At 57.3% G+C, this 24,823-nt stretch overlaps 1 protein-coding gene across 11 annotated transcripts in view; it reads left to right on the top strand.

Moving 5' to 3' along the window:
- TSPOAP1 (TSPO associated protein 1) overlaps positions 1-24,064 on the top strand; it is a 31,491-nt gene extending 7,427 nt beyond the window's left edge. For 2 of the 11 annotated variants that reach the window (XM_055258528.2, XM_055258525.2), the window contains 28 exons: positions 107-298; positions 1,562-1,639; positions 1,726-1,809; positions 2,067-2,156; positions 2,330-2,452; positions 2,694-2,798; positions 4,525-4,575; positions 4,978-4,998; positions 5,813-6,017; positions 6,654-6,826; positions 8,538-8,653; positions 8,946-9,055; positions 12,641-13,471; positions 13,641-13,792; positions 14,130-14,507; positions 14,592-14,831; positions 15,185-15,385; positions 15,972-16,811; positions 17,410-17,509; positions 17,589-17,740; positions 18,382-18,550; positions 18,937-19,008; positions 19,472-19,504; positions 19,694-19,797; positions 19,881-19,952; positions 20,168-20,278; positions 20,915-20,976; positions 22,857-22,989. In XM_055258528.2, the coding sequence (XP_055114503.2) occupies positions 107-298; positions 1,562-1,639; positions 1,726-1,809; positions 2,067-2,156; positions 2,330-2,452; positions 2,694-2,798; positions 4,525-4,575; positions 4,978-4,998; positions 5,813-6,017; positions 6,654-6,826; positions 8,538-8,653; positions 8,946-9,055; positions 12,641-13,471; positions 13,641-13,792; positions 14,130-14,507; positions 14,592-14,831; positions 15,185-15,385; positions 15,972-16,811; positions 17,410-17,509; positions 17,589-17,740; positions 18,382-18,550; positions 18,937-19,008; positions 19,472-19,504; positions 19,694-19,797; positions 19,881-19,952; positions 20,168-20,278; positions 20,915-20,944 (4,833 nt within the window). In that variant the 3' untranslated portion in view covers positions 20,945-20,976; positions 22,857-22,989. Of the gene's footprint in view, positions 1-106; positions 299-1,561; positions 1,640-1,725; positions 1,810-2,066; positions 2,157-2,329; positions 2,453-2,645; positions 2,799-4,524; positions 4,576-4,977; positions 4,999-5,812; positions 6,018-6,653; positions 6,827-8,537; positions 8,654-8,945; positions 9,056-12,640; positions 13,472-13,640; positions 13,793-14,129; positions 14,508-14,591; positions 14,832-15,184; positions 15,386-15,971; positions 16,812-17,409; positions 17,510-17,588; positions 17,741-18,381; positions 18,551-18,936; positions 19,009-19,471; positions 19,505-19,693; positions 19,798-19,880; positions 19,953-20,167; positions 20,279-20,914; positions 20,977-22,856 lie in introns of all 11 variants that reach the window. The other 9 variants (XM_055258523.2, XM_055258516.2, XM_055258526.2 and 6 more) reach the window with 8 other exon arrangements.
- The last annotated feature ends 759 nt before the right edge of the window (positions 24,065-24,823 follow it).

Here is a 24,823-nt window from a genome sequence, read left to right as displayed (position 1 = left end):
GCGCATCGGAGCCCCTCCAGCAAGGCGAAGGGCTCTGCAGGGCATGGCAGGGGGCGGGCAAGGGTTAGGCCTGACTCCCCTCCCTGTCCCTGTCCCCCAACCTCAGGAGGGTCCCCAGTGGCTCCACGTGCGGGACTTCGATCGGCTGCTGCGCGAGTCCCAGCGGGAGGTGCTGCGGCTGCAGAGGCAGATCGCGCTGCGCAACCAGCGGGAGACGCCCCCGCTCCCGCCGTCCCGGCCCCCGGGCCCTGCTCTCCAGGCCAGAGCAGGGGCGCCGGCTCCCGGGGCCCCGGGCGAGGTGAGCGCCGGCGCAAGGGCAGGTGTGTGGGTGCGTGCAGATGGGTGGGGGGAACGACCACCGGGATCTCCCCTGCACCGTGCTCAGAAACCCAAGGATTCAGTGGTGGTGTGCGCACTCCCAGGGGCTGGGGAGTTTTCCCGTCCTGGGCAGGGTCCACCTCCAAGCCTCCGGTGCTCGTACCTGCGCCGTGCCCTCCCCTGGGGGCTCCAGGGTTCCGCCCTCCATAGGCCTGCGCCCAGCGGGGCCTGGCCGGCCGCCCCTGCCACGCTGCCTGTGGTACGGCCCGGCCGCAAATCCCTGGTTGCCCTGGCAGCCGCCCGGGGCCCAGCCCGCGCCGCCTCCTCCCGCCGCCGCCGTAGAGCGGGGACGCCCCCGTCAGCGCCCGCCTGGCTGGCCAGGCCTGGCCCCGGCTACCCGGGGGCGGCGGTACGTCCGTCCCGGCTCCAGGTACAGGCAACCCTCGCTGAGCGGGGGGCTTAGGCAGCCCCTGTCTCCAGGGCCAGGGACCCGCTCCGGACCCCCAGAACTTAGGGGTCTGGCTTCTCTCCGTCATCCTAGGTAGGTAGCAAGTAGGTCCTCCTCCTTCTGGGAAGAGGGCTGGGAGGAGAGACCAGGTAGTGATCTGATAGTGACCAAAACCTCCGGGTGGGGGGAGGCTTCTTGCTCAGATTTTGTCTCCCTGGCTGGCCCTGGAAGGGAGATGCACCTCCCATCAAGACCTGTCCTCCCCCAAAGTTTGCACGGATAAACGGAAGGTGTGGTAGGGTGGGCTCGGGGGAAGCCAGGAGAAGGGTCTGGTTGGACTTGCGTTGCTCTAGGCCAAGCCCAGATTTGGATGATACAGAACCCCTGTCTTGGGGAACACCACATCCCCGGGGGCCCAAGCAGCCTCCTAGTTCTCTGGCAGTCGCTGAAGGACACCCAGGACAGTTATTGAGTGCAGAGCAGGGCTGCTGCTGGAAGCTAAAAAGGGAAAGCTTTGGCCTGGATAAAGGACCCATCTCCCAGGGCACACGTGGGTCCCAGGATCTCAAAGCACTTATGGCTCCAGGACACAGGGGTGCAGCCTTTGTACTTATACATCAGCTGGAGACAATGGGAGGGGGTGGGCAGACAGTACCCCTCTTTGCTCTTGCTAGGCAGGGATCTCTTGCTGGCTGAATGATGGGGTGGGAACCTGCTCTGGGCAGGCTGGGCTGGGGCAGGCTGCCCTGGGACCCTGTTCTCAGGTGCCAGCCTCTTGCCCCTGGGCATTTCCAGGCCACGCCCCAGGAGGATGCGGACAACCTACCCGTGATTCTAGGGGAGCCAGAGAAAGGGCAGAGGGTGCAGCAGCTGGTAAGTCCTAGGTCAAGGGCTGGAGGCAGCCTGCTGTGGGCAGATGTACCTTCCCTCATGAGAAGCCCTTGGTTCTGACCTCACAGGAATCGGAGCTCAGCAAGAAGCGGAAGAAATGCGAGAGCCTGGAGCAGGAAGCCCGGAAAAAGCAGAGGCGATGTGAGGAGCTGGTGAGCTCTTGAGGGCAGCCCAGAGGCCAGCTCCTCCCTTCGCCCCGGCCAGCCAGGTGGTGGGCTCCCTCTCAGCTCTGCTCCCACCCCCGCTGCCCTCAAGAACACATTTTCCCTCCTGCTCCTTTCCTTCCTGGCTGGTGCAGGTTCCAGCAGGGGAGGAAGGCCTTGCCTGGGAGGAGGGCAGGGTCCTCTGTGTGGGGAGAGGGGGAATGTGGGTGCTGGGCTGCCTCCTGAGAGCTCCTCTGCCCGCTCAGGAACTGCAGCTGAGAGAAGCGCAGAATGAGAATGCCCGCCTGGTGGAGGAGAATTCCCGGCTCAGTGGGAGAGCCACAGAGAAGGAGCAGGTACCACTTCCGCCCAGGTGCTGTGGAGACCTGTGCTCCCACCAGGGCCCCGATCCCCAGCCAAGGGGCTTTCTCCTCCACCCCTGAGCAGGGGTAGGGGACTGTTCCCGCTGTGAGGGCGCTGGTGGGTCAAGGCTCACCCACCCAACTCCCTGCCACTGCCCCCTCGCCAGGTGGAGTGGGAGAATGCGGAGCTGAGGGGCCAGCTCCTGGGGGTGACACAGGAGAGGGACTCAGCCCTTCGCAAGAGCCAGGGCCTGCAGAGCAAGCTGGAGAGCCTGGAGCAAGTGCTGAAGGTGAGGGGATGGTGCAGGTGGGAGAGGGTGCTGGGCCCTGGCATGGGGAGCAAGTGGGACAGCAGAATCTGCTTAGTGAGGGGCACTAGCTCTGAGGCCTGGGCCAGGAGCTGCTCCAGGCTCAGTTTCCTTTGTAATAGAGGAATCTGGAGCAAATGGTGTTTGAGGCGTCCTCATCTCAGATCTTCTCTAGAAATGGCCAAGTAGGGGCTCTGGCCTTGACTTGGATCTTGTGTTTCAGCACATGCGGGAGGTGGCCCAGCGGCGGCAGCAGCTGGAGGTGGAGCATGAACAGGCTCGGCTCAGCCTACGGGAGAAGCAGGAGGAGGTCCAGAGGCTGCAGCAGGTGGGGCGGCAGTGAGGGAAGCTGGCAGGCTGCTGGACACCAGCTTTGCCACTCACTCATTCCACAAGCATTTACTGTGTGCCCGGCACTGTGCTAGGCATCGGGGAGACTGTGGGGAACAAAGACCAGGTCCCTGAGCAGTCAGCAAATTAGCAGATCCATGAGTGAGCTGATTTCAGACACTGATGAGCACAGTGGTGGAGAAGAACAGGGTGATGTGACAAAGTGACTGGAATGGGGTGAGGAGCCTTTTAGAGGTCATCAGGGAAGGCCTCCCTGAGGAGGTGACAGTTGACCTTGCCAGCCAGGAGGCGTAGACATGCACGTGCTCTGTGGCAGGGAAGAGCTGGCTAAGCCTGAGACCAATGTGGCTAGAATACAGCAAGGGATGGGCAGCGTGGTGGGAGTAGACAAGAACCCGATCCTGTCGGGCCTTAACGGCCATGGGAAGAGTTTGGGTATTTTGCTCTGTGAGTAGTTAGAAGCTCCTGAAAGATCCTAAGTGGGGGAGTGACATGATCTGAGTCATACTTTTACAGGATCACATGGGTGGTATTGTGGAGGGTGGACTGTGGGAGCAGGCGTGGAGCAGGGCCTGGGCGGTGGCCTGGGAGGGAGATGGTGGCTGTCTGGACAGAGATGCATGCAGTGGAAGGGGAGACAAGTGCCCGGGTTTGAGTTATGTTTTAGAGATAGAACTGACAAAGTTCTGGCTGGGCATGGTGGCTCATGCCTGTCATCCCAGCACTTTGGGAGGCCAAGGTGGGTGGATCACTTGAGGTCAGGAGCTCGAGGCCAGCCTGGCCAATATGGTGAATCCCCGTCTCTACCAAAAATACAAAAATTAACCTGACATGATGGCGGGCGCCTGTAGTCCCAGCTACTCAGGAGGCTGAGACAGGAGAATCGTTTGAACCCGGGAGGCAGAGCTTGCAGTGAGCTGAGATCGCACCACTGCACTCCAGCCTGGGCGACAGAGCGAGACTCCATCTCAAAAAAAAAAAAAAAGAATTGACAAGGATCCCCGTGAGATTCCAGTTGAATCCCTTCTCTGACAGCCATTTGCTGTATAAACCTTGGTGGAGGGTGGGGCTCTTCACACTCCGTGAGGTGAAGGATGAAGGGGCAGCAGATCTGAGAGGTAGGACATCCTGAGTGCTGAGTTCCATTTGGGCCATGTCTGAGCTGCGAGTGAAACATTCAAGGGGAGCCGTCCACAGGCACTTGGATACGTGAGCCTGGGGTTATGGGTAAGTTGGTCTTGGAGATATTTGGAGCCACCAGTGTGCTTAGTTGTATGAGTAGATGGGAGCCCTAGGAAGAGAGTAGACAATATAAACTGGGCCCAGCACTGGGTCTGGGGGAACCCTAACATTCAAAATGGAGGGCAGGGAACAGGCAAAAGAGGCTGAGAAGGAGCATCCAGAGAGGTAGGGGGGAAACCGGGAGGATGGATGCTCAGGAAAGAGGGGAGCTGACTCAGCCACGCCTCTCCTGGACCCCTTTGCCTTCTGGTCTAAGGTATGGTTCAGGATGGTGTTCAGGAGGGAGAAACCCTTCAGCCTCCCCCTTCCCTATCCCTCTTCCCTCTCTCTCTACCCTTTTCTTTCTCCCGGCTTCTTCCTCCCCTGCCTCTGTCCTTTCTACCCTTCCTCCCTCGCACCCCTCTCTACTCCACCCCATTTCTTCTCCTTCCCTCCAGTATTTTGGTTCCTCTCACCTGTAGGCCCAGGCGGAAGCCAAGAGGGAACATGAAGGAGCTGTGCAGCTGCTGGAGGTAGGGTGCCTGGAAGTGGCCCCCCAGTTCCACCATCTTGGGAGGAAGGCAGGGGACCTCCAGTTAGAGCTGAAATGGACTATGGCGGTGGGGAGAGGGGTTGCAGGAGGGGCCCTTAAATGCTCCAGGACCTGGGGGAGTCCGCTCCACTACTGGCCTATTTCTCAGGGTGGGCACAGCTGGGCAGGGGACTCCTAAATCTGGTGGCAGCAGTCTCCCATTGCTGCCACCCCCACAGGCTGCCTTCACCCTGAGATATCCTTTTGTTTAGGAACTGCTAGTCAGTCCAGGGAGCTGACTGGATGACATCCACTTAGGCCCCCTTCTCTGCTTCCCTCTCTGGGTTAGCAACCCACAGCTCTCAGGGTTCTAACCTGTTCTCTGCTTCCTTTCCTGCAACAGTCTACCTTGGATTCCATGCAGGTAGCGCCTCGTTCTCCACTTCCCCACACCTCTCTAGGCTGGCTGAGTTGCATCTCCTCCCTCAGGGCCCAGGCAGTCCCACTCTCTCATCCAGCAGAGGGGATGTCACTGGGAGCAGGCATGAGAATCCATAGGGGGTGGGGTTCCTACAGGACACGTGCGGCTGTCCCCTTGTCCCAGGCCTGCCGCTGTGTCTGTCAGACACTGGGCCTCCCCTCTCTAGCCACCCTGATCATGAGGAAGTTCATCATCAGTCTAACTTAGGAGCCTCACCATAGTGGCCGGAGAGAGCCCCTGCTATTGGGACTCTCCTCAGACCTGAGAAAACTTCCCGGGCATTGGCCCATTCCCATCACGAAGACATCCCTGGCTCCCCTGTGGAATTTCCTGCCCACCTCTCTCAGGGAAGGGGTTTGAGTTGCTGATTGTGGGAGGGTGATGAGCGGTGGAGCTGAGAAAACTCCTGTGGTGATGGTGGTGATGATGGGGTGGGAATGATCCCTGTTGGCCTAGAAAGCAGCCAGAGGCAGAAGTGCCATCGCCTAGGGCCTGAGGGTTGGTGAGTGTGTGGCAGGCCCCGGCCTTGGCTCTGGAGGGGGCTGGGGTGAAGATGTCCCAGGACACAGGCCAAGACTTCACCCTCAGCTCTGATGCATTAAGGACAGTGGGGTGGCCAAGGCAAGGCTGGTGCCTAGGCCTGGGGCTGGGTGGATGGATGTGACCTGAAACCCAGTGTAGGGCTGTGTAGAGATGGCACAGGCTGGCACTGCGTAGCTTTGAGGGGCCTGGTGGCTCATGGTGGGTCTTGGCCCAGGCCCGGGTTCGAGAGCTTGAGGAACAGTGCCGCAGCCAAACCGAGCAGTTCAGCCTCCTGGCACAGGAACTCCAGGCTTTCCGCCTGCACCCGGGCCCCTTGGATCTGCTCACATCTGCCCTGGACTGCGGGAGCCTTAGAGACTGCCCACCACCCCCTTGCTGCTGCTCCACTCCCCAGCCTTGCCGGGGGTCTGACCCCAAAGGTAAGGTGGACCCCAGTGGCATTGGCCTGGAATCCCCAGGCCTGGGCTTTTGTATAGAGCAGGGAGTTCAAGATCAGAGAAGGCCAGCAACTCATCCAAAGTCACACAGCAGGTTAGAGCTGTGCCTGGCTAGAACCAGGTTCTGTTGGGGAAAAATAAAGCCCAGAGGAGTGACTGTCCCAGAGTCTGGCCCAGGCATCGTGGGCCACTGCTCCCCTCCTTCCAAAAGGACCTGAATGGTCAGAGCTAGGGGTTGGGCACTAGGAGTCAGTAGCAGGCAGTGTGGCCTTGTGCAGAGTGGGGGCTTGGGGGTCAGTCGGATCTGGTGGTCCCAGCTCCACTCACTTGACAGTCACTGTGATTTGAGAATGCTGCTTAACCTCTCTGGGCCATAGTTTCGTAAGCTGTAAGACAGGAATAATTAAAGCATCTCATCGAACTGTTTTGACGATCATGTGAAATAGTATTGGTAAACCAGCTATACCTTTATTTAGTAAGTTTCTCTCTAAATATTTCCCTTTTTGTAAGGAAGCCCGGCTATGGAGGGCCTGGTCCCCATATCCAAGAAGCACCACCCTATCTCCCGGTCCCTCCTCAGGCCACAGACCCCAAGCCCACGTGCCATCTTCTCTTTAGACCTTGACCTCCCGCCGGGCTCCCCTGGGCGCTGCACCCCAAAGTCTTCCGAGCCTGCCCCTGCCACCCTCACTGGGGTCCCTCGAAGGACAGCCAAGAAGGCAGAGTCTCTCTCCAACTCCTCCCACTCCGAGTCCGTCCACAACAGCCCCAAGTCATGCCCTACACCTGAGGTAAGTGCTGGGGTGGGGCCTGAAGATCTGGCTTTGGCTTGGGGGAGGGTGCAGGGCAGGTGGCCCTGACCTTTTCTGGGGTCCCCAGGAGTTGGGTGGCAACTTGGGAGGTGGGAGGCCTGTGGATTCCTCCTGTGGGCGAGGGGCTCCGGTGGAGCGGTTCCTGCCTTCCACTGCCTGCCTGCAAGCCCCACCTGGGGCCACCCCAGCCCACCCCTGGGAGGCCCACGGAGGCTCTGGAGTGCTGGGCTGGCTGGAGGAGACACTTGGGCACGAGGATCTGCATAATGAGACTGTTCCTAAGAGCATCTGTAGTGAAAGCAGGTGGTTGCATGAGAAAGCACATGTTGCAGGATTCAAATCCCAGCTTTGCCTTAAGCAAGTCACTGAGCCTTTCTGGGCTTCTGTTTCCTTATCTGAATCTTGGAGCTAATAAAACCTGCCTTCTAAGGTTGTCGTGAGAGTTAAATGAATAAGGAACATGCTGGTCTCAGTGTGGGGCACACAGGATGTGTGCTCAACAGGGGGCAGCTGTTATTATTACTAAGTTCCTGGGCATCACTCATAGCTCTGGTCGTCAACTCATCCTTCTTTCTACCCACAAACCCCAGAAGGTGGAGGGAGCAGGTCAGGAGCAGCTCTGAGAGCCAAACATTCAGAAAGTGGTAGAATCAAGCCCTGGGCCTCTATTGCCCCCTCGTGGGATAGAAGGGTGGTGCCAGCTTTGGATGTGGTTGTGGAGAGGTTGCCCACTTGGTCCCCTTCTCCCAGGCACTGGCAGAGAAGAGAAGACAGACTGTTCCTCAGGCTACCCCAGCAACCTCAACGAGGGTCAGAGAATCGGGGTGCCCTGAGGTTGTGGTGCCCTGGGCTGTGGACCGGGCAAGTAGACAGGAAGTTCTGAGTTCCAGGGCTGAGCAGCAGACACACTGTCACTCGGCTAGAAGCCAGGACCTCTCAAGCTACTTTTGCCTTCTTGCTTCCAACGATTTACAGTCGGGGTGCTTTGCTGAGGTGTTTCTTTTTTCTTTGTTCTGTTTTTTTTTTTTTTTTTTTTTTTTAGACAGGGTCTCGCTCTATCCCCCAGGCTGCAGTGCGGTGGCGCAATCTCGGCTCACTGCAACCTCTGCCTCCTGGGCTCAAGCGATCCTCCCACCTCCACCTCCCAAGTAGCTGGGACCACAGGCGTCCACCACCACGCGCAGCTAATTTTTGTATTTTTAGTAGAGATGGGGTTTTGTTATGCTTCTCATGCTGGTCTCAAACTCCTGGCTCAAGCAATCCGCCCTCCTCAGCCTCTCAAAGTGCTGGAATTATAGGCGCAAGCCACTGCACCTGGCAACTTTGCTGAGTTTTTTTATCTGAAGGAACCAAACCAAACTTCTGTTGACACCCACTCCCCACACCAGCATGGCCTGCGCCCCTCTGAGATGAGGGAAGTGGCTTTATTTCCTGGCGGGTGCAGTAGAGGCTCAGGGAGGGGTCTGGGTTATCCCCACTGCCCAGGGCAGCTGGGCTCTGCCAGGACCTGCTGTCTAAGGTACTGATTTAGAGAGCATCAGGGGGTCCTTGCCACTGGTCCTCTGCAGCATGTATGTGCTCACTTTCCCTTCTTAAAGCAATAGGTCCTCTGGCTCAGCCTGGAAACCTGCCTGCTTGGCGTTTGGCCCCAGGCCCTGAAGAGAAACCAGCCCTTTCTGTTTGCCCGCAGGTGGACACAGCCAGTGAGGTAGAGGAACTGGAGGCAGACAGTGTCTCCTTGCTCCCAGCCACGCCAGAGGGCAGCCGGGGAGGAGCCAGGATCCAGGTCTTCCTCGCACGTTATAGGTGGGTCCCTCACTGTCACTGCCCCTGAGCCCAGCCCCAGCATTTGGGGTGTAGGAGGGGGCCGGGTGGAGCTAGAGACCTCTGGAAGTGGTGGGGGCAGTACAGGACACAACGGACCTATTCTAATAACCTAGTTGGGCCAAGGTGGGCGCAGTGAGGGCTCGGCTTTGCTGGTGGTGGCCAACCACAGCCAAGTCTCTGTAAGGGCTCAGTGCAGTGGGAGAGAGAAGACGGGACATGGAAGTGGAGTGTAGGTCACTCTCCTCCTCCTCATCTGTGCCTCCCCTAACAGCTACAACCCCTTTGAGGGTCCCAATGAGAATCCAGAAGCAGAGCTTCCGCTGACAGCTGGCGAGTACATCTACGTCTATGGCAACATGGATGAGGATGGCTTTTTTGAAGGTAGGAAGGTAGTGGGGGGTCATTCTGTCCATTCCCCTGCCTTTGAGCCCATGTTCCCAAAGACGGATATCCATCCATCCATCCATCCATCCATCCATCCATCCATCCCCTCTGCCCAGCATGCTCAGCCCACCTTAACTTTTTGGTCTCAGCTAAAAGGCATACAGAGACCTAGTGGCCATTGGGGAAAGAGAAAGAAGGGAGTCTGGCTTCAAGCGGGACAGGACAGCATAGTCCAGATGGTGGAGAGAGTGTCACAGGAGATTTTGGCTAGATTCATTTTTGTGTGGATAGTCAGGGCATGGCAGTGTTTCACACTAGTGACACCCGAGGTCAGGTATGCAGCATTTGATGCTGGACTCCAGTCAGGTATGCGAAGGAGGAATCAGGGTAAAGATCCCAGGGGAAGGTGTTCGCAAGCGGTTAGCAGCTGTCAGGGCCCAGGCAGGGTGTCTGCTTCAGGGAGGTTCTGCAGCTCCTGTGGGGAGTCAGAGGGCTGATCAGGCAACTAAAGGCAGATGCCTCACTGAGAGTGGGCACCATGGGCCTGCGGAAGACATGGCCTTGGGAGACTCTCTCAGGGTGGCTCTGGCCTGGGTACTACCAGGCTGAGTCCATCAGCAGCAGAGAGGATGGCACTGTGTAGAGAATTGGATGGGGCATGGACAGGGCAGGGCGAGAGCTGCAACTATGTGTAGAGATTCAGGAACGGGCTTACCTCTGAATCTGTAACCCTGGAAGCTTGGGAGCCTGCTCAGCTTCTTTTCCCTGGGTCCTCTGCCTGTTACTTGAGGAGCTGCTGGGACCCATGGTACCTGGCTTTATGGCCTAAACAGTTAAACTCCCTACACGGGTAGATTACAAAGATCAGAATTAATAAAAATCTTTCAGGAAAATAATACTTTATAAATGAAGAAAAAAAAAGACCACCCAAATCAAAAACCAAAACCCAAACACTTTTTTTTTGGAGGGGGGCAGCAAAGGCATAAGTATTAACTAACCACAAATGACTAGAATTTTTTTTTTTTTTTCGAGACGGACTCTCGCTCTGTCGCCCAGGCTGGAGTGCAGTGGCGCAATCTGGGCTCACTGCAAGCTCCGCCTCCCGCGTTCATGCCATTCTCCTGCCTCAGCCTCTCCGAGTAGCTGGGACTACAGGCGCCCGCCACCACGCCTGGCTAATTTTTTTGTATTTTTAGTAGAGACGGGGTTTCACCGTGGTCTCGATCTCCTGACCTCGTGATCCGCCCGCCTCGGCCTCCCAAAGTGCGGGGATTACAAGCGTGAGCCACCGCGCCTGGCCACAAATGACTAGAATTTGAACTCCGCGATCTGGGATAAATTGGGATAGACGTAAAGGCACATAGACCACCGGGGGCAGATGCCGTATTCCCTGTCCAACCTTAGCTAAAGGACTGCTTCCTCTACGTCTGGGCCACCTAGGCTGTTCTCAGCCGCATGGGCTTCTGGAGCATGTGCCTGACTCCGGCCCAGGCTCCAGCTTCAGCCCTGCAGGCTGGAGATCCTCTTAGTGTGAAGACTCCTGCCTTTGTCTCCCACCCCACAGTGCTGGTGCTTATGATCCTTTCCTAGGGCTGCGGGAACAATTACCATGGAGTGGCTTGAAACAGTAGACATTTATTCTCTCACTGGCCTCTTCTGGAGGCCAGAAGTCTGAAATCAAGGTATTGGCAGAACTGCATCCCCTTGGGGGCTCTAGGGGAGGTTCTGTTCCTTGTCTCTTTCAGCTTACGGTGGCTCCAGTTGTTCCTTGGCTTATGGCCACCTCACTCCAGTCTCTATCTGTGGTCACCACCGCCTCCTCCTCTTAGTGTTTCTCCTCTGCATGTCCCTTATAAAAACACTTGTCATTAGATTTAGGACCCACCCGGATAATCTAGGATGATCTCATCTCAAGATCCTTAACTTAATTACATCTGCAAAGACGCTTTTTCCAAATAAGGTCATGTTCACGAGTTCCGGGGATTAGAACATGGACATGTTTTTGGGCGGCCACCATTCAACCCTCTACAGTGCTTATTTTATCAGCGAATTTATTGATAGTCCCTCTTGTTTCTTCAAGTTCCTTACTTTTTTTTTTCCTAGCATAGGCAGACAGAGATAGGGTAGAGGTGAGGGGCACAGATGACTGTTGGGGGAAACGCCAGGCCCCACTGCAGCTCAGACCTGCCTACACTCACCCCTTTCCCCTAAGCCCTGGCTCGTGTTCCCCCTTCCTCTCAATAAAGCACACCAGCTACCAGCTGTCTGTTTCCTGAGAACCTTTTTCTTCTTTAAATTGACCGTGACATTACATGCTGGGTGCCCAGCTTCCTTGACATCCCTCAATCAAACAACAGCAAATGTTTTAAAATACTCTCTTGTCAAGTCTTCAGGAGAACTGACGTAGGTAACAAAACATAACCATTGGTGGCTGCCTGGATTGACTGCTGTCAGTCATGCTCCTAGACACAGGCCTGTTGGGGCTCCTGATCCTTCTAGAACTTACAAGTGACTATTTCGCTAGCACTTACTTCGTTTGTCTCTAAAGATTCCTCCTTTACTCTGCTGAGTTGGCTGTCTCTCTCTCCCTCTGTGGATGTCTGCTGTTCACAAAGGGAAGTTGGGGGGCACCCCGGCCCCTATTCCTCAGGCCCAGGTAAAACCCAATCAGCAGAATTTTTTTTTTTTTTTGATACAGCATCTTGCTCTGTCGCCCAGGCTGGAGTGCAGTGGCGCGATTACGGCTTGTAGCTTCTGCCTCCCGGGCTCAAGCAATCCTTCTTCCGCCTCAGGCTCCTGAGTAGCTGCAACTACAGGCATGCCACCACTCCCAGCTAATTTTTGCATTTTTTGTAGAGATGGGGTTTTCTCATGTTGCCCAGATTGGTCACAAACTCCTGGGCTCAAGCGATCTGCCTGCCTCATCCTCCTGAAGTGCTGGGATTACAGGCATAAGCCACCATGCCTGGCCAGTTTTCTCATCCTGACCTGCTTATTTTTTAAAACTTTAATATGAAATTATGAAATTATTGTTGCAATTTTTAACACAAAAGTTTTCAAATGTACAGAATACATTTGAATACTTATATACCCAGCACCTAGATTCAACAGTTGTTAAAACTTTGGCATATTTGCTTTATCTATATGTAGGTTAAACATGATTTTAAAAGCATTATGATATTTTACCTTGAAATACTCAACATGCTTACTTAACATGATATTCTCCTCCATCCTCGCAGCCCGGTTGTCACCTGGTGGCTTATTAGAGTTACAGAATCTCAGCCCCATCCAGACCCAACCGATTTAGAATCTGCATTTTAACAAATCTCTAGGTGATTCATATGCAAGTTAAAATTGAAGAAGCACTGTCCTATAGAACCAAAATACTATTATCAGACCTATCTCTAATCCAGATCTTTACTGCTCTTGTCTTTTAAAAGAATTGACAGTTAAATGTTGATTTGAATCAAATGCTGAAGATCACCCACTAGCAGTTGCTAAAATGCATTTATTATACCGTTTTTTCTTTATCTCCTCTCTGTCTTCCCCTGCCCTGCCCTTTCCTGGTCCTCCTCCTGCCAGGAGAGCTCATGGATGGCCGAAGGGGCCTGGTGCCTTCCAATTTTGTAGAGCGTGTATCGGATGATGACCTCCTGACCTCCCTCCCTCCAGAGCTGGCCGATTTGTCCCACAGCTCAGGTCCTGAACTCAGTTTCCTGAGTGTAGGTGGGGGTGGCAGCAGTAGTGGGGACCAAAGCAGCGGGGGACAGAGCCAGCCCAGACCTGAGGAGGAGGATGCAGGCGACGAGCTCAGTCTGACCCCATCACCGGAGGGCCTGGGCGAGCCTTCTGCCGTGCCTTACCCCCGCCGTCTGGTGGTCCTCAAGCAGCTGGCCCATAGCGTGGTGCTGGCCTGGGAGCCACCTCCTGAGCGAGTGGAGCTACACGGCTTCCATATCTGTGTGAATGGGGAGCTGCGACAGGCCCTGGGGCCTGGGGCGCCACCCAAGGCTGTGCTGGAGAACCTGGACCTGCGGGCTGGGCCCCTTCACATTTCTGTTCAGGCCCTGACCAGCCGGGGCAGCTCTGACCCACTGCGCTGTTGCTTGGCGGTGGGTGCCCGGGCCAGAGTGGTGCCCAGCCAGCTGCGGGTCCATCGATTGACAGCCACATCTGCTGAGATCACCTGGGTGCCCGGCAATAGCAACTTGGCCCATGCCATCTACCTCAATGGGGAAGAGTGCCCACCTGCCAGCCCCAGTACCTACTGGGCCACCTTCTGCCACTTACGGCCTGGCACACCCTATCAGGCCCAAGTGGAGGCTCAGCTCCCACCCCAAGGGCCCTGGGAACCAGGCTGGGAGAGGCTGGAGCAGCGGGCTGCCACCCTGCAGTTCACCACACTCCCAGCAGGTATGTGGGCTTGGGCCCTGTTGTCCAGAACACCCAGGAGGCCAGGCCATGGGTGACGGAAGAAGGGGACCCTGATCTTATTTGCGTTATCAGGGAAATAGCAAATTGGGCAGGTATCTCTGATGGGGAGCGTCCTGCATCATTGGGTCTTGTGCCTCCCTGCCCCCAGGCCCACCTGATGCCCCTCTGGATGTGCAGATCGAGCCTGGGCCCTCCCCTGGGATCTTGATCATCAGTTGGCTCCCAGTCACCATCGATGCTGCTGGCACATCCAATGGTGTCCGGGTCACAGGCTATGCCATCTACGCTGATGGGCAGAAGGTATGGCCCTGCCCACTGTACCCTAGGAGTGGGGGTGGGTCCCTTCTTGCTATGCTCAGAGGCCTAGGCTCTCTGGCCCGGCACAGAGATGCCCAGGCCCTGGCAGTTGGGCACCATGAGGCAGATGGGTTAAGAGCATGGGCTTTGGCAGCACATGACAGATTTTAGAACTGTTCCATCACTGAAGCCATATGGCCAGGAGGATGAAATGGGATAGGCCATGCAGAGGGCTTAGCACAGTACCTGGCATAATGCTAGCTGCCACTGCTGTCAGTGCATCCTCACGCTTGGCTGTCTCAGCCTCTGTTTCCTATCCTGTGCCCCCTCCACCCTGCAGATCATGGAGGTGGCCTCGCCCACGGCAGGCAGTGTACTGGTGGAGTTGTCCCAGCTGCAGCTGCTGCAGGTGTGTCGTGAGGTGGTCGTGCGCACCATGTCGCCCCACGGGGAGTCGGCGGACTCCATCCCGGCTCCTATCACTCCCGCCCTGGCTCCGGCCAGCCTGCCAGCCCGAGTCTCCTGCACCTCACCGCAACCAAGCCCAGAGGCCAGAGCGCCCCTTGCTTCAGCCTCCCCAGGGCCTGGAGACCCCAGCTCTCCTCTCCAGCACCCTGCTCCCCTCGGAACTCAAGAGCCTCCAGGAGCACCCCCTGCAAGCCCTTACAGAGAGATGCCAAAAGGGTCCCACGAGGACCCTCCAGCACCTTGCTCCCAGGTACCCTGTCCGGGGAGAGGGGAGCAGGTGCAGGCTGGCAGAGGGACCTGGGATTGGGTCCTTTCTCAGTGCTCTCTGTTCCAGGAGGAGGCTGGGGCAGCAGTGCTGGGCACCTCAGAGGAGAAGACAGCCAGCACATCCACCCTGGGTGAGAAGGACCCTGGCCCCGCAGCTCCCTCACTGGCCAAGCAGGAGGCCGAGTGGACTGCAGGAGAGGCCTGCCCGGCCTCCAGCTCCACCCAGGGAGCACCAGCCCAGCAGGCGCCGAATACCGAGACGTGCCAAGGAGGAGACCCAGGGTCTGGGCTGAGGCCCAGGGCTGAGGTAGGGGTTTGGGGACACACTGTGTCACTTCAGAGAATTGGGGCCTGTCTCCCTACCTTCTGCCAGCCCAAATCCAGTTGCCCTCTCTGCCTGTCCTCTGCTCTGGTCCTGCTCTCACACCTTTGGCTGTGCTATGTGTCTGTTTTTCTTCTAGAATTTCTCTGTCCCATGTGGCCCCCATCTCCCTTCTCCCACCCTGCCCCTGACCCATGGTGTACCTCCCCCATTTAGGACATGGCTCTTTCTCCCTCTGCCAAAGGACCCTTGTTATTGTGGCTGGGGCTGACCCTGCCTGGAACCCCCTGTTCCCCCTCACTGTCCTTATCTCTCCTGCCTTGCCTCGCTTCTTGCAGAAGGAGGACACAGCAGAGCTCGGGGTTCATCTGGTGAACTCCCTCGTGGACCACGGCCGCAACTCAGACCTGTCAGATATCCAGGAGGAAGAGGAAGAGGAAGAGGAGGAAGAGGAGGAGGAGGAGGAGGAGCTGAGTTCCAGGACTTGCTCCTTCCAGAAGCAGGTTGCTGGCAACAGCATCAGGGAGAATGGGGCCAAGGTAACGGGGTAGGGATAGGCTGCTGGGCCCCAGGCCTCAGACTCTGGGGCCTCCCCACTGTGTGTCAGCAGCTGTTCTGACCGCCACTGAGTGCCAGCAACATTCTAGGTCTGTGGCCTGGGCCCTGTCCTAAGCAGAAGATAGGAAGTGGCCCAGGATTGGCCTCTGCCCTCCTGGAAAGAAAGGGGAAGAGGAGGAGCTCATTTCTGTACCTTCTGTCCCTCCAGCCCACCAGATACAGCGCCCTGGCCAGGGGAGGCTGGTGCCACCTAAGATCCTTGTGCTGGTAGCTTCTGGGGAGGAGATGGGGAGGCCTGCTCCTCAATGCTCCTGTCCCACAGGGGCTGGTGACGGTTCCTAGAGTGTGTTCCCTAATTCTTCCTTTGGCTCTCACTGGATATGTGTGCGACTTTGGGCCAGCCACTGTCCCTCTGGTTCCTTCCTCTCGGAGGAAGCTGTGGGAGGGCTGTGGGGTTGTCCGTAACCCCTGCCGTCGTTTGAGGGCAAAGATCACAGCTCTGTCTCCTCTTCCCCACGCATCTCTCTTCCCCGCTGTGTTCTACTCCCACCTCCCCACCTCCACCAGTCCCAGCCCGACCCGTTTTGTGAGACTGACAGCGATGAGGAGATCTTGGAGCAGATCCTGGAGCTGCCCCTCCAGCAGTTCTGCAGCAAGAAGCTCTTTAGTATCCCAGAAGAGGAGGAGGAGGAAGAGGAGGACGCGGAGGAGGAGAAGCCAGGGGCAGGCTGTTCTTCCCGAGACCCTGGCCCACCTGAACCTGCATTGCTGGGGCTGGGCTGTGACAGTGGTCAGCCCCGAAGACCTGGCCAGTGGCCCTTGTCTCCTGAGTCCTCCAGGGCTGGAGACTGCCTGGAAGACATGCCTGGATTAGTTGGTGGAAGCAGCCGGAGGAGAGGAGGGGGCTCCCCTGAGAAGCCCCCAAGCCGCAGGCGGCCTCCAGATCCCCGTGAACACTGCAGCCGACTTCTCAGCAACAATGGGCCCCAGGCCTCTGGACGACCGGGCCCCATGCGGGAGAGGGGTGGCCTCCCCGTAATTGAGGGCCCCAGGACTGGACTAGAGGCTAGTGGGAGAGGGCGGCTGGGCCCCTCCCGGAGGTGCTCCCGTGGCCGGGCGCTGGAGCCTGTCCTGGCCAGCTGCCTTTCCCCCAAGTGCTTGGAAATCAGCATTGAATATGATTCGGAGGACGAGCAGGAGGCAGGCAGCGGGGGCATCAGCATCACCAGCTCCTGCTACCCTGGAGATGGGGAGGCCTGGGGCACAGCGACTGTAGGAAGGCCCAGGGGGCCTCCGAAGGCCAATTCAGGCCCCAAACCCTACCCACGCCTCCCAGCCTGGGAAAAAGGGGAGCCAGAGCGGAGAGGCCGCAGTGCGACGGGCAGAGCCAAGGAGCCACTCTCCCGGGTCCGTGCTCACTCCCCGCCCTGGGCAGCCTCTTCCTTCTGCCACTTGGTGGCCCTGCTTGCTGCCCACCAGCAGCTCCCATTCCACGCTGCCCGCCTCCATCAGCGAGGTGGGGCCAGGCCTCCGGGCTCCCTCACCTGCCTCCTCCCACCCACATTCCACTGCTTTGCTGCTTCTGCTGATCAGAACTGGGATGCACAATATTCTATCACTAGTCACCTGTTGCGGCCTTTGGGCAGGGTCGCCCTTTCCTCTGCATAGCTAGTTATGGCTTCAGGACGCTGACTGTGATGCCATGTCCAGGGTTACCTGCCCTGATGCTGACGGGAGGCCCTCCTCTCGCAGGCTCCTCAGCCAACTCCAGTCCCCTCTACTCCACTCATCTACTCGGGGGCTGGGGCTGGGGCCTCCCCTCCTGCCCTCCCTCCCACTGTGGGGGTGTCTGAGGTCTCCAGCAGGCTGGGCCGAGGCTCCAGGAGAGGAACGCTGTGCTCCTGCGCTGCTGTGCTGCTTACGCTGACGGGGCAGAGCTGGGGGAGCACCAGCCCACCAGAGGGATGGTGTGTTACTTTTGCCGTCTGTTGCCCTCTTTTTGCAGGCAACAGAGACCGGAGAGGCCAGAGGGCAGGACAGCTCTGGGCGGAGGGGCCCCCAGAAGAGAGGTGTCCGAGTCCCCAGGCCAAGCACTGCAGAGCTAGGTGAGCACCCCATGGGGCTTGAGCTAGAGCCCCTCGGCCAGAGCTCGCTGCGACACCGCCCTCCCCACTGTCTCCACAGTCCCTGCGAGGAGCCCCTCAGAAACACTGGCTTACCAGCACCTACCCGTCCGGATCTTTGTGGCTCTGTTTGACTATGACCCCGTGTCAATGTCGCCCAATCCTGATGCTGGAGAAGAAGAGCTTCCCTTCCGAGAGGGTCAGATCCTGAAGGTGACTGATTCGCCATCAGGTCTCAGAGCTCCAAACACCAACTAGGTCTTCCCTCTTCTCTCCTTTCCTCCACTGGAGGTAGCACAGAATCATGGTGGAGAACATGGCTTCTAGAGCAGATGACGTGGGTTTGGACATGACTCTGCTGCTTCTAGCTGTGTAACCTTGAGTAGATTACCTAGGCCACCTGGGCCTCAGTTTTCTTATTGGTAAAATGGGATAATATTAGTGTCTACCTCACAGGGTGGTTTGTGGATTAAATGATCCAATGTACATAAAGTGCTTAAACCACCTGACACATAGGCAGCACAATCTAACTATCTGCTGCTGACATTACTATTTTTATTATTCCTCCAAGTATTGATTAAAGGCATTTTGCTATTGCTCTGAGATTAAGGAGATCCAGTCTGGCGTGGGTGAAGGGCATGGCCATGTAGACAGTGAATGGGCATAATACAGAAAGGGCTGTCTTCTCCTATCCCTCTGATCCTGTTCTTTGCTGTGTTCCCCCTTTTCCCATTCCATGGCATACAAAAGGGAGAACATTCTTCTGCATTTCCAAGTGGGGCGTTGCTGGGGTTCGGGGCCTAGGGGCACAGGGAGCGAGCAGAACTGGCTGAGACCACTGGTTTTGCCTCCAGGTGTTTGGGGACAAGGATGCCGATGGCTTCTACCAGGGCGAAGGTGGGGGCCGGACAGGCTACATTCCCTGCAACATGGTGGCTGAGGTGGCTGTGGACAGCCCTGCTGGGAGACAGCAGCTGCTCCAGCGGGGTTATTTGTCCCCAGATATTCTCCTTGAGGGCTCAGGTATGACCTGCTGCTGTCCCTCACCCACCTCCCACCAGCCCCCTTCCAACTCCACTTGACCCTGAGCAATTGTTGTGTCTGGGGTGCTCCCACTTCCCCAGAGTCTAGCAGAGCCTTGGAGCCTTCCTTGAACCCTGTGGTGCAGTGGTCAGACTGTATGTAGGCTGGCCGCGTGGAGTGGGCGTCTGTTGCAGAGGAGAATACAGCCATGCAGCCAGGAATTTTGGGTCCTGGAGGTTGGGTGGGGCTCTTGTCAGGGATGGGAGATGAATGCCCTTACGAAACAAGCTCAGTAACCCAGCACGGCCCTGAGAGGAAACTCCAGAGTCCCAGTCCTGTCTCTCCCACTTCCCCTGCCTCGCTTTCTCTCTGCTTTTCTGGATCAGGGAATGGTCCCTTTGTGTACTCCACAGCCCGCACAACTGGGCCTCCTCCCAAGCCCCGCCGCTCCAAGAAAGGTGGGTAAGACCGCATTCTCTCTCAGGTGCTGGGAGGGTGTGTGTGCTGGTGGGTGGCGCTGCTTGGCTGTCTGTTTTCTCTCAGGTGCTGGGAGGATGTGTGTGCTGGTGGGTGGCGCTGCTTGGCTGTCTGGGGAGGCACCTCTGGGGTTTTGAGCAGGTAAAGGGAATCGGCAGACCACCCACATCCGCTGCCTCCCCCCATGGGGGGCTTTGTTCCGGTGGGGATGAGGGATGGTTTGTGGAACTCTCTGTTCCCACAGGCACCTGACTATAAAATCCATGAATCCCAGAGCGTGCCATTTACCCTTTCTGGGTGTTAGTTCACTGCCACACAAATGGGTTGGGGAGATGCGCCCTCGGCAGCCTACTTGTGTGTGGGGGAGTGTCTGGCCTGCGCTGCAGCACCTGCAGCCTGGGTGGGCGGGGTGGGAGAGGGCTCACAGGCACATTCTTTCCACAGCTGAGTCGGAAGGTCCTGCCCAGCCCCGTCCAGGTGAAGGAACATCCCTGGGCCCGGGAGGCTGGGGAAGGAGATAGGGTGGGTGGCCCCTCTGGCCTCGCCCCATTGGCTACAACTAGTGGGGAGGTGGTGACAGGGGGTCAGCAGGGGTCCGGGGCAGAAGACAGGATGGGGTGTAGGGCTCTCCAGAGAGTCCAGAGTCTTCTCCTCCTCCCCCTGCAGGCCCCCCTAAGCTGGTCCCCTCGGCTGACCTGAAAGCTCCCCGCTCCATGGTGGCTGCATTTGACTACAACCCCCAGGAGAGTTCCCCCAATATGGACGTGGAGGTGAGGACCCTCAGACAGAGCCCAGCAAAGGGGGCGGTGGCAGAGCCTTCCTGGGCCTGATGCCCTCCTCTTGTTTTCCACAGGCAGAGCTGCCCTTCCGGGCAGGGGACGTCATTACTGTGTTTGGGGGCATGGACGATGACGGTTTCTACTATGTGAGAACATTGTTGGGGAGGGTGTACCATATCCCAGCCCCCCAGACTTCGCTCAGGGGGATAGGCAAGGAACCCTCAGGAAGTCTGGAGGAATGGAACGGGTCACCTCCCTGGACAGTGGTTTTGGCCCCAGCTGTTCCCCAGGGGCATCAGGGTCGAGGGCCAGGGCTAGAGCCTCTTTCCTGATCTCAGTCTCACCGGCCTCTCCTCTCCAGGGGGAATTAAATGGACAAAGGGGCCTGGTTCCATCCAACTTCCTGGAGGGCCCTGGGCCTGAGGCAGGCGGCCTGGACAGGGAACCCAGGACACCCCAGGCTGAGAGTCAGGTCAGTGAGGAGCTGGGCACCCAGCTTGGCAGGGCAGTCTGCCCTACTGGTGGGGTGGTAGGGCCAGGGCAGTGTTGCGGCAGGGGTGCACTGTGTCCAGCACAGAGCCGCTAAGTGACCACCAGAGGGGAGCCCCACCAGGCAGCTGCCCCCCAGTATGTGCCCCTCTCTGCAGAGGGATGATAGCTGTGACCCTGACCCTCAGGCCATCTCACCGGCTGCCAACACCTGGGGGCTGACACAGGTGAGGGGGCCCTGTGGAAAAGGGCCCTCCGCCTCACACCTGTAGCCAATCAAAGTCCCTGTTTCAGGACACTCCCACCCTGGGGGGGGGTCTCCCTACCTCCCAGGTGCCTTTGGAAGCCAGTTGCCCAGCCAGGCCCAGCTTCCTGGGTTCTCATTCCTAGAGCTTGCGTCTCCTTGGGGTGAGTGGAATACAACTAAGCCTCCACCCTCAGAGGGCAGGGAGAGAGGGTGAAGAGGCCAAGCCCCAGCCAGAAAACTCAGGGCTTCCATGTGTAAACGCAAAGGCCTCGGAGAGTAGGGCCCATCCCTGTGCAGGGCCACCTGGCGGCTGGGCGGAGAAGATGCGGGTCTGTCGGTAACCCATCTCCTCTCTTTGTTCCCTGTCCTCAGAGAACGAGGAGGAGAAGAGTCCAGTGCTAGATGGAGATAGATATATGTAGAGAGAGCAACATGTAAGTGGGGGACTGCCCCCCTGTGTGACCGTCCACCCCCACTTGACCATAATCAGACAGTGCTCCTTTGTCTCAAATACTGGAGCTGACCCAGCTTTCCCACTGTCGTCCAGGGAATGGCGAAGGAGAGCTTGCCATGAGCCAGATTTGCATAAAGAGTCATCCCTCCCCCTCCCTGCTCCCCTTGCCTTGCCTTTACCCAAGGCAGTGCCAGCTGTCATAGGATTACATGTCATCTTAGTGTGTGATGTCCCATATTAGCTGATGCCTCCTATTCTATAACACATGTGGTTTATAGAACATGACGTGGCATCCGCATTAGGACTCATCAGTGGTATTATGATACTGTGTGGCTATGGTATTATAATATCGTAATTATTACTGGAGCCAGGGTGACACTGTAATGCCACCAGTAATAATAGGCTTCCCACCCTTGTCCTCTGCATTGTGACCTGTTAGGGTGATCAGATGCATGATTTACCTCCACCTCTCAGTTTTCTCTACTTGGGGGATAAAAGGGGAGGTTTGGCCAGGTGTGATGGCTCATGCCTTTAATACTAGCTACTTGGGAGGTTGAGGTGGGAGTCACTTGAGCCCAGGGGGTCGAGGCTGCAGTGAGCGGTGATCACGCCACTGCACTCGAGCCTGGGTGACAGAGCAAGACTGTCTCAAAAATAAAAAAATAAAAGGCAAGTTTGAGTAGTTCAAATCCATAAATAACCCCAAACCATTATTCTCTGGGGCTCAGAAACATCCTCCTTTTGTTTCCCTAACAACCTCTCCCTCCTGGATGTTGTGGAAGGAGCCCTAAGAGGGAGTGGGAAGGGCCTGGGGCTCGCCAGCCGGCTGTTGGCTCTGGCTGGTTGGGGGTAGATGCTTTGGCCTCTGCGGGCAGCCCTGCCACATCAGTGCAGGCCTGGGGCGGGGTGGGGCCTCGGTTGTGCACCCACTTTCCTTGCCTCTGGCCTGGGCTCTGTAGTTGGTTCTGGCTGGGAGCCTGCCAGGCTCTGGGCAGCAAGTGGGAGTTTGAGGAAGGGAAATCATGCAGGCTGGCAAGAGCTGACAGAGCTGTGCCAGGTACCAGAGGTGAAGGTGGGAACATAGGTGTGGGGGGCTTTCTGGTGGCTTCTCTGTTCTCCCAGCTCCCTGGCCTTAGATCAGTAAGGAGCGCCGTCTGGGTGGGCTTGAGGCAAAGGGAGTGGAGTTCGGAGGAGATGCAGTGAGGGAAAAGATGCTAGAGCCTCCAGAGCCTGTGGTGGGGGCTGAGTGATGCCCCCAGCTGTGAGTCCCTCTGGGTCCTTGGCCTCCCCGCAGTCCTCTTAGGGGCCCTTAAGGGAGAGTCCCAATCTTCTTCCCCGTGGAATGGGTACTGGCTCCACACCATGAAGGCCTGGGGGGCCACATCTGCTGGGTTTGGGGAGACGCTCTTTCTGTCTATGAGGGGCTGTAGAAGCTGCCTTCCTTGGCAGTGACCGCTGCTTCTAAGCAGTCCTTGTCCTTGCGCTCCATGTTTTGGGAGGGAGGTGACATGTGAGAAGTTGGGGGCACCCATCCTGAGGGGCAGGTTCCAAGAACTCTTGGGCCCTGTCAGCCCTGCACCCTGGAGGGAGAAGGGAAGGGGCCTGCCCAGGGTCACGGGTGAGCAATCCGGAACTGAGACTGCATCCCCTGGGCCTCCCAGCTCAGTGCTCCCTGGGCATCACTCTCCCATTCACCGCCTGTGCTGTGTGTGTCTGACAGTGGTGGGAGGTGAGGCCCTGGTTCTCACCCATGGTTCTGTGACATGGGAGGCTGCAGGCCCCTTAGGCTGTGGAAAAAAGGGGTCAGGGGGTCAGGAGGGAATCAGGCCCTGACCTTGCTCCTTCTGTCTCACATTTCAGGACTGGGGCTGCACCACACAAGGGCCCCCGGGGCCCCCAGGTGGGCCTTGTGCCCCCAGCCCTGGCAGCGCCCCCAGGATTGAACGTGGGGAGCCCCAGGGCAGAAGCGAGAAGGTGTGGGGTTTCTTCTCCAAGGGGAAGCAGCTCCTCAGGAGGCTGGGCTCTGGGAAGAAGGAGTGAAGCTGTGGCCCATCCCGCAGGCAGAAGAGGCCCTGAGAGGCCCCCAGATCACTGTCTCTGCTGAGCAGGGAAGGCCCAGAGCCCCTGTTCTTCTGTGTTAACACTGTGGCATTCAGAGGGAATCAAAAAGCCTTGGTGAAGGTCAGAGCTAAATGGCTCCTTAAGGATGAACTCTCTAGAGAAGCACCTTCCTCCTACAGGAGGGGAATCTGAGCCCACAGTGAGTATGTAACATGACCAAGGTCACTGAGCCAGGACTGGACCCAGGACTCTCACGTCCTGGTCCACCCACCTCGTCTACCAGTGTCTCACAGTGCTGCGCTAGTCCCTTCTGCCACCCTTCCCAGTCCCAGGACGGGCCCTGGGGGGAGAAAGGAGCCTGTGCCCCCTGATGGCTCTGGCTGTCCTGATCATGTCTTCCCTCCCCTGAAGGAAAGTTTGCACTGGATTTTCTTGGAGCCCCATCTCCCCAGCGGGCAGGCGGGCGGAGCCTGTATATATGTACATACTCAGTGCCTCAGTTCAGCTTCCTCCACCTCGCTTCCACTGCACAGGCCCGGGAAGGAGAAAGGCCAAGCCAAAGTGGGCCCCACCCTGTCCCCGTCGTGCTCCATCCTTCCCTGACGGGGCCTGCTGGCCCCTGTATGGTCCCGCACCCAAAGACCCTGGGGCCAGCGGGACCAAAAGCGGAGTTGGGTTTGCCTTATTTTGCTCATTGGATTCAAGTTCTTTTGCATAGTTTTCTTCTAAGCCCTGTTGGAGTCCAGGGGCTGGAGAAAAGGACAGATTTATGCAGCTATTTTCATACATTCCGCGTTCAGAGTGGGGTAGGGGTTCTCCACCGTTACCCGATCCACTCCATCCCCCACCCTCTGAGGGTGAGTGTCTCTTTGCATGTTTCCTTTGCTGTGGTGGGCGATAGTTTGACTGAATCCCCACCCCGACCTTGGTCTCCAGGGGTGTGGAATGGTGGGGGAATTTGTTTAAAAGACATTTTATTATAATAAAGTCTATTTTCACAAAATCTATGCTGGACTCTACGTGGGCAAAGGACTCGTTGGAGGGGTGGGGCAGCTGGGCTTTGGACTCTGGACTTCAGACCCCAGAAGTTACATCCTGGGGTGACAGGGGCAAAAACCAATCAACACCACGAGCTTTTGAATCCTTTTCCTAAGAAGGTTTGGTAGCTTCCTGAGCCTGTGGTCACAGGGCCAGGTATTTGCTACTGGGGTTGGGGTTGTGGAGGAAGATGGGACAGACAGGGGAAACACACAGAGGGAAAGCACCAGTTTCAAGATGGTGGACTGAACACACACTGCAGTCTTTCTCCTCTATATCAAATGCACAGAAATAATAGACATGAGAGAAATAGAACAAATAAACACTATACACAGTTCCATTTGAAAGCAAGAAAGGGGACTCTCAGTAGACTAGAAACAACAGGATTCTGGAAAAGACAAGAACAGATGGCAGATCATACTGAGAAACTTGAGAGTAGGGTGTATGTGGGAGAGCTCTGCACGCTGCCTCTGGACTACAGGCAGTGCAAACAGGGCAGAAGAGACCCTAGGGGCTACCGATGGTGTGGTTAGTTGGGGTTTTTCTTTGATTGATTGTTGCACATTCTCCTTCTGCCATGGGCCAAGGGCAAAGGTGAAGATGTCTGCCTTTAGATGACAGACTTAGAGAACAGTAGGGGTTGCAGCTTGGATCAGAGACCAGGTGGTACTTTAGGTGGCTGGCCACACCTGGCAGAAACAAGATGTATCACCGCCCAGGTGAGAAGC

The sequence above is a fragment of the Symphalangus syndactylus genome, chromosome 20 (assembly GCF_028878055.3).
Source record: "Symphalangus syndactylus isolate Jambi chromosome 20, NHGRI_mSymSyn1-v2.1_pri, whole genome shotgun sequence".
Classification (NCBI taxonomy): domain Eukaryota; kingdom Metazoa; phylum Chordata; class Mammalia; order Primates; family Hylobatidae; genus Symphalangus; species Symphalangus syndactylus.
This window is presented reverse-complemented; position numbering and strand designations above follow the sequence as displayed.